This window comes from Pteropus vampyrus, unplaced genomic scaffold (assembly GCF_000151845.1).
Source record: "Pteropus vampyrus isolate Shadow unplaced genomic scaffold, Pvam_2.0 Scaffold193, whole genome shotgun sequence".
Taxonomy (NCBI): domain Eukaryota; kingdom Metazoa; phylum Chordata; class Mammalia; order Chiroptera; family Pteropodidae; genus Pteropus; species Pteropus vampyrus.
Window position 1 is genome coordinate 2441449 of NW_011888974.1, and position 16503 is coordinate 2457951.

The window sequence follows — 16503 nt, forward strand, 5'->3', positions numbered from 1 at the left end:
AAGAGTTTCCTGCTTTCTCAGAGCATATTGCATTTTGTGATAAAACACTGAGCGAAGTTCCTCATAAATGTCTCTTTTGTAATATAATGTATAAGTACATGTAGATCTAATGTAGCTCTTTTAAAAAAGCATATAGGCAAGGAATACAACATGAGTAACCTTAAGAAATTTGAATTTTACTGGCAGGAAAGGTTTGAGAGGTGCAAATTCTCCTAAGACTAACATTAGCTATAAAAAATGTAGTATATTTCAGTGCAATTCAATATTTTCTTTCATCAGGGGCTCAGAGCCTCAGCCCACAAGTTAAGAGGAATATATGTTACAACTGAAGCTCCTTTTGCAATCAGGATTCTGGGGGACAGAGCAAAGAGGTGGCCGTGGACTTGTGCAAAAATGGGAATTCCTGCACTTTTACCCAGAACACGAGTACCTTGGCTGGGAGAGCTGCGTTCCTCCTGCAGTGAGCAGCAGCCACCTAAACCCAAGCATCTGTGAACAGCTGAGAAAGACAGCCGCAGAGGCTAGGGCCAGGATGAGCGGGCCGGGCCTCTCTCCGGGGCTGCTCCTGCGTGCTGAAAGCAGCCCGTCCACCTCCAAGGTCATCGTGGGAAACCGTTTAAATATTCAAATCCACACCACTCTGCTTTGCTAGAATCACCAAGTTAAAGTCAATTAGGGTGCTAAGTCTCCATTTGCTAAGAGAAGTGAGAAGATCTGTGTACAGGGTGACGGTCTGAGAAGGAGGTACATTTTAACTAAAAAAAAAAATAAAAAAAATGCAGAGACATAATTCATTTATTTAACCCAGAAACAGTTATAATCTGAAACCCTGCAATCCTCTTACACAACAACTGTTTTGGCAAACCCTGCTATGTTCCAACAAATATTAAACTGTGCTTGCCATTTGTCTAAGGAATCTTGCATTAATAAACATGAAGAAGAACACTTTTACCTCCCACTCTCAATGACAGGACCAAACAAAGACCAGCTGTATTCATCAATGGGTCCTTGTTCTGCACATAAAGGCTAATTACATTTTGCTTCAAGCCTACACATGGAAAACTTTACTGCTGCCGGCCCCGTCACAGTCAGCCCGTGCTGTCCCAGCTGACGCAGGGCGATGACTACACACAATAACCCAAGGTCTTGGAACAGGCTCGGTGCCTTAGACCTGAAGGCTTCTTCCCAAAATGGGGGTGAGGATGGTCATCTTCCAGTGACAGAGAGGCAGAGAAAACACATGCCCTGCTCTTTAAACCTTGTGGGGAGATGATGCTATTGAGGCCAGTCTTCTCCAAGGCCTGCTAATTTCAGAAAAGCACCCTGAGCCCTACTGCGAGATAGCCGAGAATAGTGTCTATTGTTGACAGTGCTGTCACTGTGGGAGGTGCTGCACACACACACCTTCTCATTACCCTTCACAACAACCTTTGCCTTCAGTATTATGCCCATTGTACAGGTGAGAAAGTGACACACAGAGGTCAGTGAGCTTATCCTAGGTGACACAGGGAGAGTGAGTAGTAGACCCCTGTGATTCACACCCAGATCAGTCTTCTCCAAAGCCCACGTTCCCCTATGCCTCCCCAACCTCCTTCCTACGTTTTTTTGTCAACAAATATTTAAGAATCCTGCCTTTCAAAGACAAAGTAAATTGTTTTGAAATGTTTTAAGGCCATTTGTGAAAAGATTTGCTCCTGAGAGGCTTCTATTCGTATGTATTAACGAAAAGATGCTTAGTCTAATAAAATATATGCAGGTTGGGGCTGAAGCAGATGGTAGGGTGACAAACCTTTCCCAGAATGTAAAAGGGGAAAGGAATGCGGAGGGGGAAGACTCATATGGGATCTCCAAGACCGAAGCAACTGCCTCCAAAGTTAAAAGAAAGTAGCAATTATTATCTCAGTCCATTCTCTACATTTTTTGTGGATTACTTACTCTGGGAACCATTTACAGTGAGTGTTTGGCCTCAGGCTTCCTTTTGTTAGCGGCCCGTCATTTCTCATTCGGAAAATGCCCGATCTCTGTCTGAGCCTAAGTCTAGCCCCTTGACACCTACCGTGCCCACCACTTTGGCCCTACGGAGAAGCCATTCGAGACTTCTGGCTGATCCTCTTGAAGAGTAGCCTTGCAGGCCTTGTCTTTCCACAAACTGCACTCCTTTGGCCCCCAGGAGCCCCTCACCTTAACTCATCTTCCAACTCGAATCCCATGTCACCCCTTTCAGGAAGGCTTCCATGGCAATTCTTTCCTTTAGCTCCAGCTGGGTAGGGTCTTAAGCTGGAGACCTGCCATTCCCACCTCCAGCACCCCGCTTCCCTTCTACCTGTCTCCCTGGGGGTTGCCCCTCTGGCTTCTGAGTTTGCCATGAGAAGTCCCAGTAGGGAAAGGGAGGGTAAGGTCAAGGGTTATCGGTGCTGCCCTGGATCTCTTAACCCTGCCAAAGACTTCAGCTCCTTTCAAGGTGGCCCCTTTAAACCTGGGTGTGGTAGAGCCTGCCCAATGCTCGCTAGGGATGCCGAATTCCTTCTGTGGTTTCCCAACTCCTGGCCCAGGCCACGACAAACAGTCTCAATCCAATGTTAAACTCTATGATTAAAGTTGGAGTGTGCTGTCTGAGTTTGCAGAGACCCTGATTGGCACAGGCACCTGTGCTAACTAATGCCCCCTCTTTCACACCGGATCGCAAGGGCTTTTCTCTCCCTTGGGCCTTTTATCCCAAGATTTCCAGAGACCAGCACAGGTCTAGACACAAAGGCGGCCTCCTAGAGTGTCTGCTGGATTAATGAGTGGACCTGTTATCTTTGAGTCATGCCCATCATGTAATTGTTATGCTTGTTCTCTCCACATGCACACATGCACATCACACCCTGCCTCCACCTATCACTGGAGAAGACAAGAGAATTTCCTGCTATAATGACAGGAGGGGACACACCCCAGGAGCGTTCATGCCCCTGTCAGCAGGTTGTGACAATAGCCAGTCCTGAGGCAAAGCATTTTTATGATAGAACAATCAACCTCCATATTTGTTTTATTTTATTTTCTGTTTCTGATTGATAAGTGAATTATCCTCCAGCATCAGCATGGCCTATAGCAAGGTCAGAAGAGTGTAGGGACAGGGACTAAGATGTCCCTTTCTCTCTGGTTCTGTCTCCTAGTTACTTCTCCAGCTGCCGTGTTCTATACCTAGAGAAGATGAAAACTTGCGAGGGGAGGAAAATTTCAGTCCTTACGAGATGGCTATTCTCTGCTGCTTCCTCAATACCTAAAACCAACCAGTCAAGATGGACAAAAACTTTCTGTGTGACTTTTAGAAGCCCAATAAAATAAAAAATGACAAAAATAAACCAGGGACAGTATTTAGCAACCATGTGACAAGTGGCATTCTTTGCTGTCAATTTTTAATAGTTTCGGTAGATACTTTATGTCAAGAAGCAACTTCTTTTCCCCAAGTAGGTGCATGTCCGTGTCCATGGCTGACAGCACCTCCCCAGTGCACATGGGGAGAGAATGGCAGGAGACATTGGCTTTTGGAACTTGAACTTTTGTAACGCTCTCAAAGTAGTGGCTTTCAAAATGGTTTTCGATTGAGATCCACAGGAAGAACTGTATTTTATTTTACATTGTGACCCGTAACTATATGCTTATATTTTTGGATTTGTACACACAATTAAAACAGTGTCACTAAACAAAACTTACTTTACTATGTACTATGAGCTACAACATTTTCTATTCTATTATTTTGTATTATATTCTATTTTATAGCTAGCTGGTTGCCATTCACTAAATTGATTTCACGATTGTGACTCACAGTTTGAAAAACATTGGCTTAGAGGGGCTTAGGGTCTGGTTGCAGCAAAGTTTTTTTTAAGTGCATAATAAAGCAAACTTTGGTTATGGATATGTAACATGTGGCTATGCCTTTTAGAAAGAGGTATGGTTTAATAAATATAAAATAATGAAAGCTGGTGAAATAATCCAATATATCACTACCAAAGTCACTGTAAATTTTGTCAACAAGTAAAATGATGTGGATAAGAATGAATAAATCAAGGAATTAGCGTATTGTCTACAGATCAACTATTTTAGAAAAGAAATGCTACAAACTAAGTATAGAGCTATGTGTCAGATTAAAATATTATAATTAAATAAAATCTAATTTACTGAGAAAAACAATCTACTTAGTAGAATAAAGGCCAGGCAGAAATAACAGAAAAACAAGATGACAGGCTGGCAGAAAAGGGAACCCAGACTTAGACACTGAGGAGCATCAAGGTGACAGCAGTTGGTGTGGCTTCTGCCCAGGTTATATCTTGGGGGTGAGGAGCAGGAACTGTCAGTTCAGGGGAGAGGGGGAGACACATCTGCCAGCCCCTCAACAGTGAGGCCCTGGGCTGGAGGAGTTAATACCAGAGTTACCAGTTCTCAAAGTGAAATTTTACCAGTTACCACATCTTAGAATCAGCTAATTCTATACTACCTAAAGTCACATTTCAGCACACAGAGAGAAGAGGGTAAAATGATCTGGCAGTTTCCACCAGGATTAGACATGCCAGCAAGTCAGCCAGAGTTGCCAAGACTGACCACGATATTTTAGTCTTTGTGCAGAAGTTCTGAGCTTACGATCAAAATTGGTTCTGACCACCAGGCCTGGGTAGGTGGGCTCTCAAGGTCTCGAGCTACTAAACAACGAAGAACAAAGGTCAGGAGCCCAACCCCCCACGTGCCCTGAGAGCAGCTGGCTCAGTAGCACCCCACAGGCTAAGGATGAATATGATGAGATAGAGCAATGCTGAGTGCCAGCGCCCCATCCAGAACAGGAACCTGAAAGGAGGGTGATGCTATTTTGAGGTGCCCCCATCCCCCAACACACACACGCACACTCACTAAGGCCCACTGAGGCCCTGTGTGAACACAGAACTTTCTTGCTAGTGTGAGGCAGCTTGAGAGACACAGCTGGAGGCATTCAGATTTCTGCAGGAGACAGGAGGAAACTCCCAGAACAGGAAAAGGTGGTTCAAACTCTACCCTGGCATTGCCTGTCTGGACTTCAGTAGAGAAGGCCATGGCTAGGAACAATCTCTGGCTTCTTCACCTTTCTTGGCTTATGTTAACATTATTTCTTCTTTTCTGCTGTTCTGCATGGAGGAGTGGGCTGGCAAAAAGTGATCCTGTGGCAGATCACTGACTTCCTTCTCACAAGAGCCTTGTGTGATATGCCTGCCCAAATATGTACACTCTCTATGTGTATGTGTCTGCACAGGCGCACCCAATGTTGTAAGGTGTGACCTGAACAAATACACCTGTGTGGGAATGAAGGACTCGGGCACAGGTAGAAGGTGATATGATCTGTACAGACCAAGTTCCACAAAACATCCCCTTTATCACATCTTCTATAAGCTCTTTTCCAAACTTTCTTAGAAAAAGGCACAGTATTGACCGGCTTCACAGAAATTGAGGACAATAATTTCAGGTGGAAGGATTGTTCTGAGAGCACCGAGAGCACAGAACAATCCTTGGATGTTAAACTGACAACACAAGCAACTCATGGGAACGATTCGGTATTCCTTACAGCAGCTCCAAGACCAAGCACCTTCTAAACCCCATACTGCTTTGCCAGAGCAAAGCAGGGGACATCTTTTATGGATTAGCAAAATCAGGTGAGACCCAACCAAACGCATGCAGATAGAGAAAACCAGGCGGAGACTTACTTGGCAGTAATTTCTTCATCATATTTGGTTTTCAGGTCAAATAATTCTGTTCGAGTTTTTTCCAGGGCTGAAAGGCAGAGGATATAAAACCGTAATGTATGAATGGTTTAACTTAAATTTAAAAAGGAACAGTATACAAGTAATACATTCTCATTTCAAGAGTCACAGGTTACAAAGTATATAGAATGCAACAGTAAATCCCCTTCACTTCCACTTCATCTCATCCCATGCACCACTTCGGAGGTAACCACTGTTGTTAACAGAGTGTAGATTTCCTTCTTTTAAATATATTTTATTATTTAAAAAATATTTCCACACGTAATTGCACATGTATATGTTTTTATCTCCCATAAATAGGATGATACGAATATTCTCTGAGACTTGCCTTTTCCCTTAGCAGGATAGCATGACAATCTCTCCATGTCAGGACACAGGCAATATCAGTAACAATTAGCTCTGGTACAGAGCCTGCCTGCCACATGCCAGGCACTTCGGGGTGCCTAGAAGTGGAGGGGCTGGGATAAGGAGCTTAGACATTCCAACTTCAGATCAATACCACCCAGCTGGACTCCCAAGGGGCAAATCACATTCCTATTATACTATTTTGTTGACTATTTTCCTATACTCTCACCAACACCGGATATTATCAATTTAAAAAGAGGCTGACAGTCTTATAGGCACAATGATCTTTCACTGATTTAATTAACATCTCCCTGTTAAAAATTGTTAACTTTTTTTTCACATGTGTATCAGTCATTTGCCTTTCTTCTGCAAAATGCCTGTTCACATCCTTAGCCCATTGTTCTACTGGACTATCTATCTATGTGTAGTGACTTGTAGGAGGTCTTTATCTATTTTGATTATTATTCATTTGTCTGTTAAATTTGTTGTGATTATTTATTTTTTAATTTTATTCACCTCCATATAATAGCATATATAAAATGCTGCACAGACAATAAGCATTTCTGAAACTTGGTCATTCCTTGGGGACTGGCACAGAGTTTTGGGGAAAAAAAAAAAAAAACTTCAATGGTGGAAAAATTTTTATCTCTAAGGATAGATTTGATTTGCAGATAGCCAAAAATCGCCTGAGACTAAGTCTGGCGAAATAAGGTGGGTAAATAATCTGAACATAAATTTCAGTGAACTAAGGATATAAAGGGATGATCTATCTTAGAGTAAGTATCGATAAACCTGGCAACATGCCACTCTCAAAAGAAACAATGGTTACTGGGATAAATAAGTAACTGTTTTTAAAGTTTCATTTGTGTTTTAACTGGACAATGTCTTCTAATTCCCCCACCACTGCATTTAAATTAAATATACAGTGCTGTGTCCCTTCTAGAACAAAAAGAAAAAAAAGAAAAGAAAAAAAAAGGAAAAAATGATTAAAAATTTAGCATAGCCTTTTTTGTTATCTTTTAAATTTTAAAGGTCTGTTATTACTATTCTCCTTAACTTCACTTAGGTTAGAAGTAAGTTCCCTCCCGACGCCGCCCTATATTGTTTCAAATGAAATGTCAGGCCTTGACAGTTGGTGATTTAGATGTATTTGTTGGAAAAAGAACAGGAAGAAAGGATGGCTTGTGAAAGGGATGAAAATGTAATTCAGATCCTCCCACCTCAACATTAACAGTTCAATGTGGGTGATTAATAGAAGTCAAAGTAGAGAAGCTGGGGCCTCTCTGAGACATTCTAGAACATGGGCTCCCTTCCTTCCTCTAGGCTCACCAAGGGCAGGGGAATAGGTATCATAGGGGACCTGGGGAGACCTGGAGATCAATCAGACTGCCCCCATTTCAGTCTTCCCTGAATCAACTTGGCTAGGATGAAGAATATCACACCTGTTTGCAGAGTCTGAACTTTATGTTCTGCTTCCTCCAGCTTTGAGGTGGTGGACATTTGTGTCTCTTGCAGCTTTCTGAAAAAAAAAAAAAAGAGAGAGAGAGAGAGAGAGAGAGATTTACATTGTTTAGCAATGTAAATATCTCGTGTATTCTGGATCAACTGTCTTCACTGTAACACACACAGCCGGCGACAGGCGCACGATCAGCATGACTCATAATGCTCGAGGTACTGTGGAGCCCACTTACTGATCTTGTGCACTCCAACTTTGTACCCACATGTTACATAAAGTGAACTCTGTGTCCTGTGGGACTTGATGTGTAGTAACTGATGTAGAAGGTTATCTTAAATGTAACTTGTTCTTGAAATGCCGGATATTAAAAAAAAAAAAATCATCATCATACACTCATTGTTTTGTGAGGTTAGCCCAAGAAGAACGATACATTTACATTTTGCTGACACAATGAAGGAATTTGTTGAAATAAAGGATGTACTAAATAGATGTGACAGCTGTTCCATTTCTGTTATGATGGAATGCGAATGTAACTGCAATACCTAATGGGGAAATTCTGAACGTTTTAAAATACATTCCACATATTTATATTTCCCATGATCTCCAAATGAATTCCCTGGTCAATAAATAGCATTCCTTCCTCCTAATCTGCAGAAAATTCTCTAAAAATAAGTTTATTATTTTTACATCACATGAATATAACATATGCTTTCATAATAATGAATCTGAAAATATAGAAAAGTAGAAATAACACAGTTTTAAAAAAAATTACCCAAATTTTTATCACCTGTAGAAAAGGATTGCTCATATTTTCACATATTTCAATTATAAAACTAATAGATGTTCTGAGTTTAAAAAAATAACACAAATATTGTAAGAACACGGAAGGTAAAATATCCTTTCCCTTCCTTGGCTCTATGTCTTACTCAGATAGAGTTCTTCCATAGCCTTCTAAAATTTTTCTACATTACAGAAATATAAAGTAATATGCAATATGCTAAAATATACACTTATATGTAATATGCTGTAGTATAATATAAACTCATGTAATATGCTCTAGAATAATATATATTCATGTTTTACTATAATATAAACTCATGTAATATACACTTACATGTAACATACTACAGTATAAACTCGTATGTAACATGTACTCATATATAATATATAATATACTGCACTGTAATATGCACTGCTTGCCCTTAGGACAAAAGGGATGATAGCACACACAGTATTCCAAAGCTTTTTAACTCATCTCCAAACTTTGAAAATGTTCTACTCCAGCATATATAGTTCGTCTTCAGTCTTAATATTCTGTTTTCCTATGCCAACACTGGATAAAATTAAACTTAATTTTACTACTGAGTAAAGCTGAGCATTTGTCTTTGAATAATCTCACTGTTTATTGCCTTTGCCTATTTTTTTGTAGTGCTGATGTTTTCTTATTAATTTGTAAGAGCTCTTTTATATAAAGAAAATCAACCTTTTTTCTTATGTGGTGCTAATACTTCTCAGTCTCTTGATGTTTATTTGTTTTTAAAAATTAGTTTTAAGTTTCAGGTAATTATATTTACATAACTTTATATGCTTAAAGATTTACCCACTCCAAAATTAAAAATAAAATATTTGCCCAAGTTTTCTTCTACCACACACATGATTTAATCATTAATATCTGACTCCTAGACTCATTTCAATTTTTTTTTGCGTAAAAATGAGATAAAGATCTAGCTTTGCCTTCTACCCCCAGTGGTCAGTCTGTTATTTACATCTTTTAGTATAATAAATCTTTTTACCTACTTTGAAAAGTCAACTTAAGAATATTAAATTTCATATGGTTCATTAACGTATTTTACTCATCTCAGCTCCTTGATATATGAAGCACTGTGAGGTAATTTGAAAAGATGTACAATTGCCATGTGCCAACCACATCCGCTTCATGCTTAACCTCTGGATCTGCATGGCCCAGACAGACACACTGTGGCCCACAACCAACACCATCCACCAGTGGGGAAAGACTGACATTTCATTCAAGGTAATCTCATATATTATAGAATAAAGGATGCCTTTACTTTTCAAACAAAATTTTGCCTAGACCCCTGAGGATTTTGTTTTAAAACCTGGGTATATTTCACAGGTCCATTTTAAAAACTGTCTTGTCATGTGAAGTTTAGAGAGAAAACGTTATGTCAGTACATGTAAACCCAACATATGCTCACCTCTCCTTTTCTGCAAAATCATTTTGTAACTTTTGTTCCTTTTCGAGAGCTATAGTTTCAGCTTGGTTCTTCAGAGTCTGTTCATATTCTCGGATTTTCTCTTTAAGTGCTTTTATCGTAACCTCTACAGAAAGAAAGAAAAAAAAAAACTACAGTAAGAGCAGCACAGTTTCATGTAGCTATATATATAGGCATTCGTAACGGAATAGAATCGGTGTGTTTTAAACTTTAGCTCTTCAACTCTGACACAAAATCAATGGTTACGAGTCCCTTCAGAGACCTTTTACTCCCTAAATGTTAAATTGAACTTTAAACGTTTAGGTTGAGGAGGATCAATGGATTCTGCTGGGAAGAAGAACTATGGTTTCTTTAATACAACTTTCAAAAGGGTTGGGGGGAATCAATGGTAAAATATAATATTGTCTTACTGATGAGTCTTAAATTAGTCCTCTACTGAGGGAAATTAATAAAGTTTTAGTGTGGCGTTAAGTACTTTCTTACAAAGAAAACAGTTGATAATTGTATGCACATTTTGGAAGATGCCGACTTAGCCAGGCAGGTATGTCTACGGGCTTCCCTGGCCGTGGGCACAGTTTTGCTATGTCACAGTGATGAAACATGGAGTGTGCTAAGTACATACAGCATGCATCTCCTTGGTTAGAAGGGACCTTGCAGCTCAGGTGCCAAGAGCACCTTTCACCCAGGCTAGTCTGGCAGACTAAGGCTACATGTGTACAGCAGAGACACAGGACCTGGGGGAGCTGCACCTGAGGGAGGGTGAGGGACAAGGGCAGTGGTGCTGTTCAATCGAAGAGCCCTGCAGTGCCCAGGCTCAAGACACAGGGACCCTTGGGGGGCAGGCCATCTCTAGAAAGCCCAGGTCACATCACCAGTGATGGCATGTTTGCAGCTGTCATTTCAGTGTCCCAAAATGGGAAAACCGAAGCAGATGTAATGAATGGGGCAGGGTCCTAACTCAGACCTGTGGGGGGCTCCAGAGCAGGACCACTCCACATGCTCTCTCCCACAGGCACCCCCATGCCATTCTGCATGATGGACGGTCCCTGGCAGGGCACTGTGGTCCCAGCTCCAAGGAGAGTGAAGCTCTTGGGGGACTGTACTTGGCTGTGCACAGATTTCTCTCTTAGAAGGCAAAGCTGAGCTTCTTTGTGAGCCCAGCACCTGGCACAGGTGGGTGCTCAGGAAAAGGCTGAGGCATAGATGAATGAAGGAGCTAAGACTGGACTGACCAGGGTGAGGCCCAGACAGGGCTTGTGACAATGGGCTCCAGGCTCATGTGACAATGCCGCCTGCCAGGTCTTTGCCCAAGTAAGACCTTAAACTGGTGGCCCCTGTTTCTTCAGGTTGTAACTCATGTCTACCTTTACTCTCTGAGCTGCAGAGACATGCTAGGCAAGGCAGCAGCACATCAACTGGGCATTTAGTACCCACATGGCTTAGTGAATAAAAGCCAAAGGCTCTTTGGTTAAGAGAAGAAACTGGCCCTTTTTATTAAGTGGAATCCAGAAGGTTCTCCTTAGAAGAAGAGAGAGGGAATTAAAACGAATGACCTTATCAAGGCATTTGTAAAAAGAGTGGGGAGCTTTCTGCCTTTTGGACTGGTTGTTTGGGGCCTGAAAGAAATACCCTGTGAGCATAACGGTTAGTGATACACATTTCTGTCAAGTCACACTGACAGGGCCAAAGTTGGGCATAAGCTGAACATTTCCAAAATGGATACCACAGACATTTCCAAAGACAGGTAGGTCATCTCTGAAAACGTTTGCACATTCTAATGGCCTCTGCAATAGTGTAAACATAAAGCATTTCTGCCTCTAACAATTGGATGGAAACATCTATATAGCCCCTGGACTCCAGTGTTCATTCCCCAGGGTTTCTCAGTGTGACATATTATTATGCTCCTTCCAGGGGAGTTTAGGGGACTATCTGGGGGCTCCCACTCTGTCTGATGAGGTCTCTTTGCCACCCCGCCCCAATCCTGGGCATGCTGCTCACTGATTGGCTGAGCCTAGGCCAGGGGCTAACTTGTCCTGGAGTCTCTGACTCTGGACTTCCTCCTGTGGCCAGGCCTGGGTCCAGGACATTCTCTTGGGTGTGTCCCAGCAGGATCCCCTACATGTGAGCAGGTAAGGAGGGAAAACGGTGCAGCAGAAAGGGAGATGAAGCACTCTGCTCTAATTAGCTGTTCCTGGGGCCCCAATTTATTCATCTTTGAATGGGGCGGGGCGGGGGGGAGAGAATTATAGCACATAATAAAGAAATACCTTTCCTACTCTTTTTATTCATCTAAAACATGCTATGGTGATTAAAAGAAGTGATTTGCACCTCGACCATTCCAAATTGACATCATTTTTGTACTGGGAAGAAAAGAGAAAATCGACATTTTTCTGGAGGTTGGAAAAATCTGTTAAGATATCAATAAGTAAAAAAAGGAGAAATATCTGGAAAAAATAACAGTACTTAGTAAGAACAGCTGATCTTTACTGAGTGTCAGGAACACCACCTGCATCTCATTTAACCCTGCAACAATGCTATGCGGTTAGTATGAGAATCCCCTCACCCAAGAAAATGAGGCTTATAACAAAGTGAGATCATTCGCTCAAGGTCTCAGAGCTAAGTAGTAGAAACTCAAACCAGGTCTGTCTACCCCTGGAGGCTTCATTCTTAAGTCTTGGACTATATAATATACCATTTCATTTATAAACGCCCATCAGACGAGGTCTTCGAGGAGGAGAAAGTCTCACGCTCTGTTACGGTTCCTCATTGGGTGACTGGCCAGAGGCACTGATAGGGCACGGGGTGGGGAAGGAGACCTACACCCGCACCATCCTCCAACGAAACAAAATCAAAATAACAACAACACCAAGAGTGGCTCTGTCAGAGGAAGGTGCCAGAGGTCGCTGGGAGGGAAAAAACGAAGCTCATTCCTTTTGGGTAGTGCTGCACTGGAGCCGGGAAGTACATATTTACAGGTTACTTTTCACCTGAGTACTTGGGTGGTTCTGGCAATAAACAACTCCTCCTGGGGGGAGGGGAATGCAGCACCCTCTTTCACGGGGATCCCAGCCGAGTGAGTCCAATACCTTACTTTTAAGCAGGACAAAGCTGTCCCTCCATGTCCCAATGACTCACCATTCCCTGTGGCACCAGATGGAGGTAGGGGTCTCAGCTGTCCCCTCCTTCCAGTCCCCTGAGGAAGGGGTCCCTCAGGACTCCCGCTCTCATTGCCCTCTGCAAGGACTGTACCTTGCAGCTTCTCAGTCTCTTCCTGGATTCTTTCCGTGGACCATCCCTCCTCGCAAGCCTGTCTTCAACGGTCTCAAAGCCCAAGGATGCTTTTAAAAATCTTCGTCAGCTAATTCTTTATCCAGCCCTCGGAGCATATTAAATAGAAGGCCACTCGGAGGAGGTCACCCACGCAGTTTGTCTCTCTTTTCTAGCTCCTTGCTCACCCAAACCCCAAAGAAAAACAAACAGGCCGCATCTCTAATTGGAGTTGCTTTAAAAACCTGCAGCTGCTATCACATGGGGCTGTGATTTTTCTTCATGACAAGGAAGCCACAAGGTTCCTGGATTTTAGGTGCAGGAGCGATTTCTTTGTTCTCCCCTGACAGGAAAAGCCAGGCAACCTTTGCCCTCTCTGTCTTGTTGATGGCTAGGCAACCACACCAAGAGGTGGTTTTCTTTCATTAAATTCATAATGAATAGGTGACGCTGACAAGGAAACAGTAGTGCTTAAGCATGCAGACTTGCAGGATGCGTCTAAAGCCTTAATGTATTGGCAATTATTAAATGACTTACTGTATGTGACCCTTTGATCATAAGCTGGCTCTCTGACAGGTGTCGCCCGCAGGCAACGCATCAGTCTTTTAAAAGGCAGATCCTATCATATGATGGTACAGAAAGAATTTTAAAAGAATCCTGATCGGTCCCGTTGGAGGGCAATAAAATCATATGTAGTTACTGTGCAGAGGAAAAGTTTTGCTTCTAAATAGCTAAGCATTATTATTATCTCTCTTTAACGATTCAGATTCTTACCCCACCCTGACTTTATGATGTATATTACAATTACGGCTAGTTCCAACAGTATAAAGAAGGCAATTAAAAAAAAAAAAATGAAAAGAAAAAAGCCAAGCAAAAAATGCATCTTCCTCCAACCTTGATTTTTCACTTCAGCAAATTCCTTGTTGTATTCTTCGAGAGTTTCCCTAAGTTTCTGGTTCTCCGTTTCAATGTCGTGCAGGCGCTGCACTTTGAGCTGGAGCTGCTGCCCAAGATCCAGAGCTGGCACAGGATCTGCACGAGAGGAAAACACAAATCACACCACTGTGAACACATACGAGACACCTTCATGACCACACGAAGGCTTGGAGCAGCTCTTCCTGGGTGTCTGGGAAGTTGGCCTCCAGCAGGTTCCCCCAGAACTGCCACCACTTGCCAAAAGTTGGGGCACCAGTGGCCTTGCCACCTCCCTAAGAGTCCCTGGGAGCCCTAGAGCTGGGCTAGGGGCACTTCTCTGCTGCCAGCAAAGAATGTTACTTCCCACCCTAAGGCCCCAATGTGTGAAAATGGAGTGGCATTGGCCATAATAGGCTCATTGGGATGTGCCCACTGCTCTGACATGATGTGACAGAGAGCTGATAGGAAGAGACAAACATGTTGCAGCAGCATGGGGAGGATCCCCGGGAAAATCATCCATGCATCCAGAGCCACACTTACAGGATTGACAGTGCAAAGAAAGGCACCATAAGCCTCAACTTTACAATAATTCTTAACTTGGAAATAACAAATAATACCTGATACTCTGAGAGCCTCTCATTGTCAGAAAAAACTTTACAGACATTTTCTCATTTGAGCCTCTCAACACTCCTGGGACAGAGATGTGAGACATGTACCACACTTCTTTCTCAGAAGTGAACACTAAAGCTAAGGGAAGCAGTGACTTGCCCAAGGTTTCCTAGCTAGTTAGTGGGCGAGAGAACTCGAACCCAAGCCTGTTAACTCCAAGTGACCATTCTTCCAACAAGGGAGGACCCCTGAGGGAGTGCAGGAAATAAACACAGCCTTTATATGAGGCCGCCCTACTTAGGACATGCTCATTTTCCATTACGATCCTCCTTTACTAATGAAGGATGCTCACAAAAGAGTCAGCTTAGCAGCTGGTGAGCTGAGAACTGAAGACTGCTAGGTTTCTGCCTGGAGGTGGGGAAAGTTATGCCTGTTCCCCAGAGATACAGCTGGAGAGACAACCTGCTGTGACCTGTCCTAGGCCATTGGGCCGTGGAGCCAGGAGGCCACCATACTCTGATTATAATACAAATAGCAGGAGATGGCATCAGGGCCAGCTATGTGAGGCCAATTCAAGGTACTACCTGCCATCATATTTAATTACAAAAAATTGGATTTTAATCTATAATTAGAGATTGCAGACATAAAATTTATGGTCTTGACTCTTGGCCTTTACAGTAATTCAGCACAAAATAGAGAGACATTAAACATTCTTCTGGTGTCAATTCAATCTTTTATTTTTACTTCTGCTGCCTAAAAGGCTCTTATAATCCACCTGCTGGGCACCAGTGGAGCACTTCCTCCAGAACTCCCAGGCTCCGTCAGAGTAGAATACCCAAGTCTGCTGGGCTTAGAAAAGATTATTGAAGGTATTTCTGGTATGGACGCCAGTATCACTTGTGAGATGGCTGCAAGGATTTAGTCTCCGATTAAGGAATGCTAAACACCAAGCACAGTGGATCAACAAGAGTATATATTCAAGAGCTCACTTAATTTTCAAATACCAGAGTCATTAATTTTTCAGACCACCCTTGGTTCCTGGAAATGAGGGCTAGACCCACCATGCCTCAGTTGACGTATCCACCAGGAGCCAGTAACTCCTTGAAATGCCAACGTCTCTGCAGAGTTTACAAAAGGCAGGCACTGGGATATGTCCAGCACAATGGCAGGCCTGTGTGTGAGGTTTAACACCAAGGCTGCCCATTGTGTGAAACCCCTGGCTGCCGGGCATTTATTCTGTGTATATACAGTTTATGACTATATTGCTTTCTCATTTGTGGCTTTTTATTATTATTTTAATCAGCATTAAAATATTTACATTAAATTAGATTTTGAAAGCTATTTTGGGGAGATTTTTTTTGTAAGTGGGAGTAGTAGACTGAATTCCTCAGAACATTCGGTACCTTTCCAGGGTGCTTTCCCATCTCCCATGACCTCATGCTGGGCAAATGACCTAAAGGAAATATACAGTATGCCCTGTGGTTTCCTTCATATAGAACCACAATTTGAACTTGCTATAGAGGTCAGGAAAGGATTGAGGAGAAGAAGAACCACTGCACTTGTATAAAATTCTATTAGCATTCACTCATGTAGGCTTTCCAGTACAATTGTCAGTACAAATTATATTTTTAAAGAGCTAAGCTAGTATAATGCCCTCCATCCCTAAAATTTCTGTCAACAACTTTTCCAGTCCATTCCTTTAAAAGGCCAGGATAAACTGTGTCTGCTTTGAATAAAAAATAGCTTCCCTCATTCGATTCAGCAAGGAATTCAGTGACATATAAAAATAATGTGCACATTATCAAGTGAATGGTAACTAGACCTTTAAACAAATTTTCAAAGCATTATATTGTAAATGAAAATTCTGGCAATCTCATAATTATTCATTATGGCATGTATATTTAATTTAACA

At 42.2% G+C, this 16503-nt stretch overlaps 1 protein-coding gene across 1 annotated transcript in view; it reads right to left on the reverse strand.

Moving 5' to 3' along the window:
- CUX1 (cut like homeobox 1) overlaps window positions 1–16503 on the reverse strand; it is a 286591-nt gene that overhangs the window by 128322 nt on the left and 141766 nt on the right. The window contains exons 6-9 of the mRNA XM_023537497.1: window positions 13962–14099; window positions 9783–9906; window positions 7553–7629; window positions 5709–5775 (exon numbers count right to left, since the gene is read on the reverse strand). Of these exons, the coding sequence (XP_023393265.1) occupies window positions 5709–5775; window positions 7553–7629; window positions 9783–9906; window positions 13962–14099 (406 nt within the window). The remainder of the gene's footprint in view (window positions 1–5708; window positions 5776–7552; window positions 7630–9782; window positions 9907–13961; window positions 14100–16503) is intronic.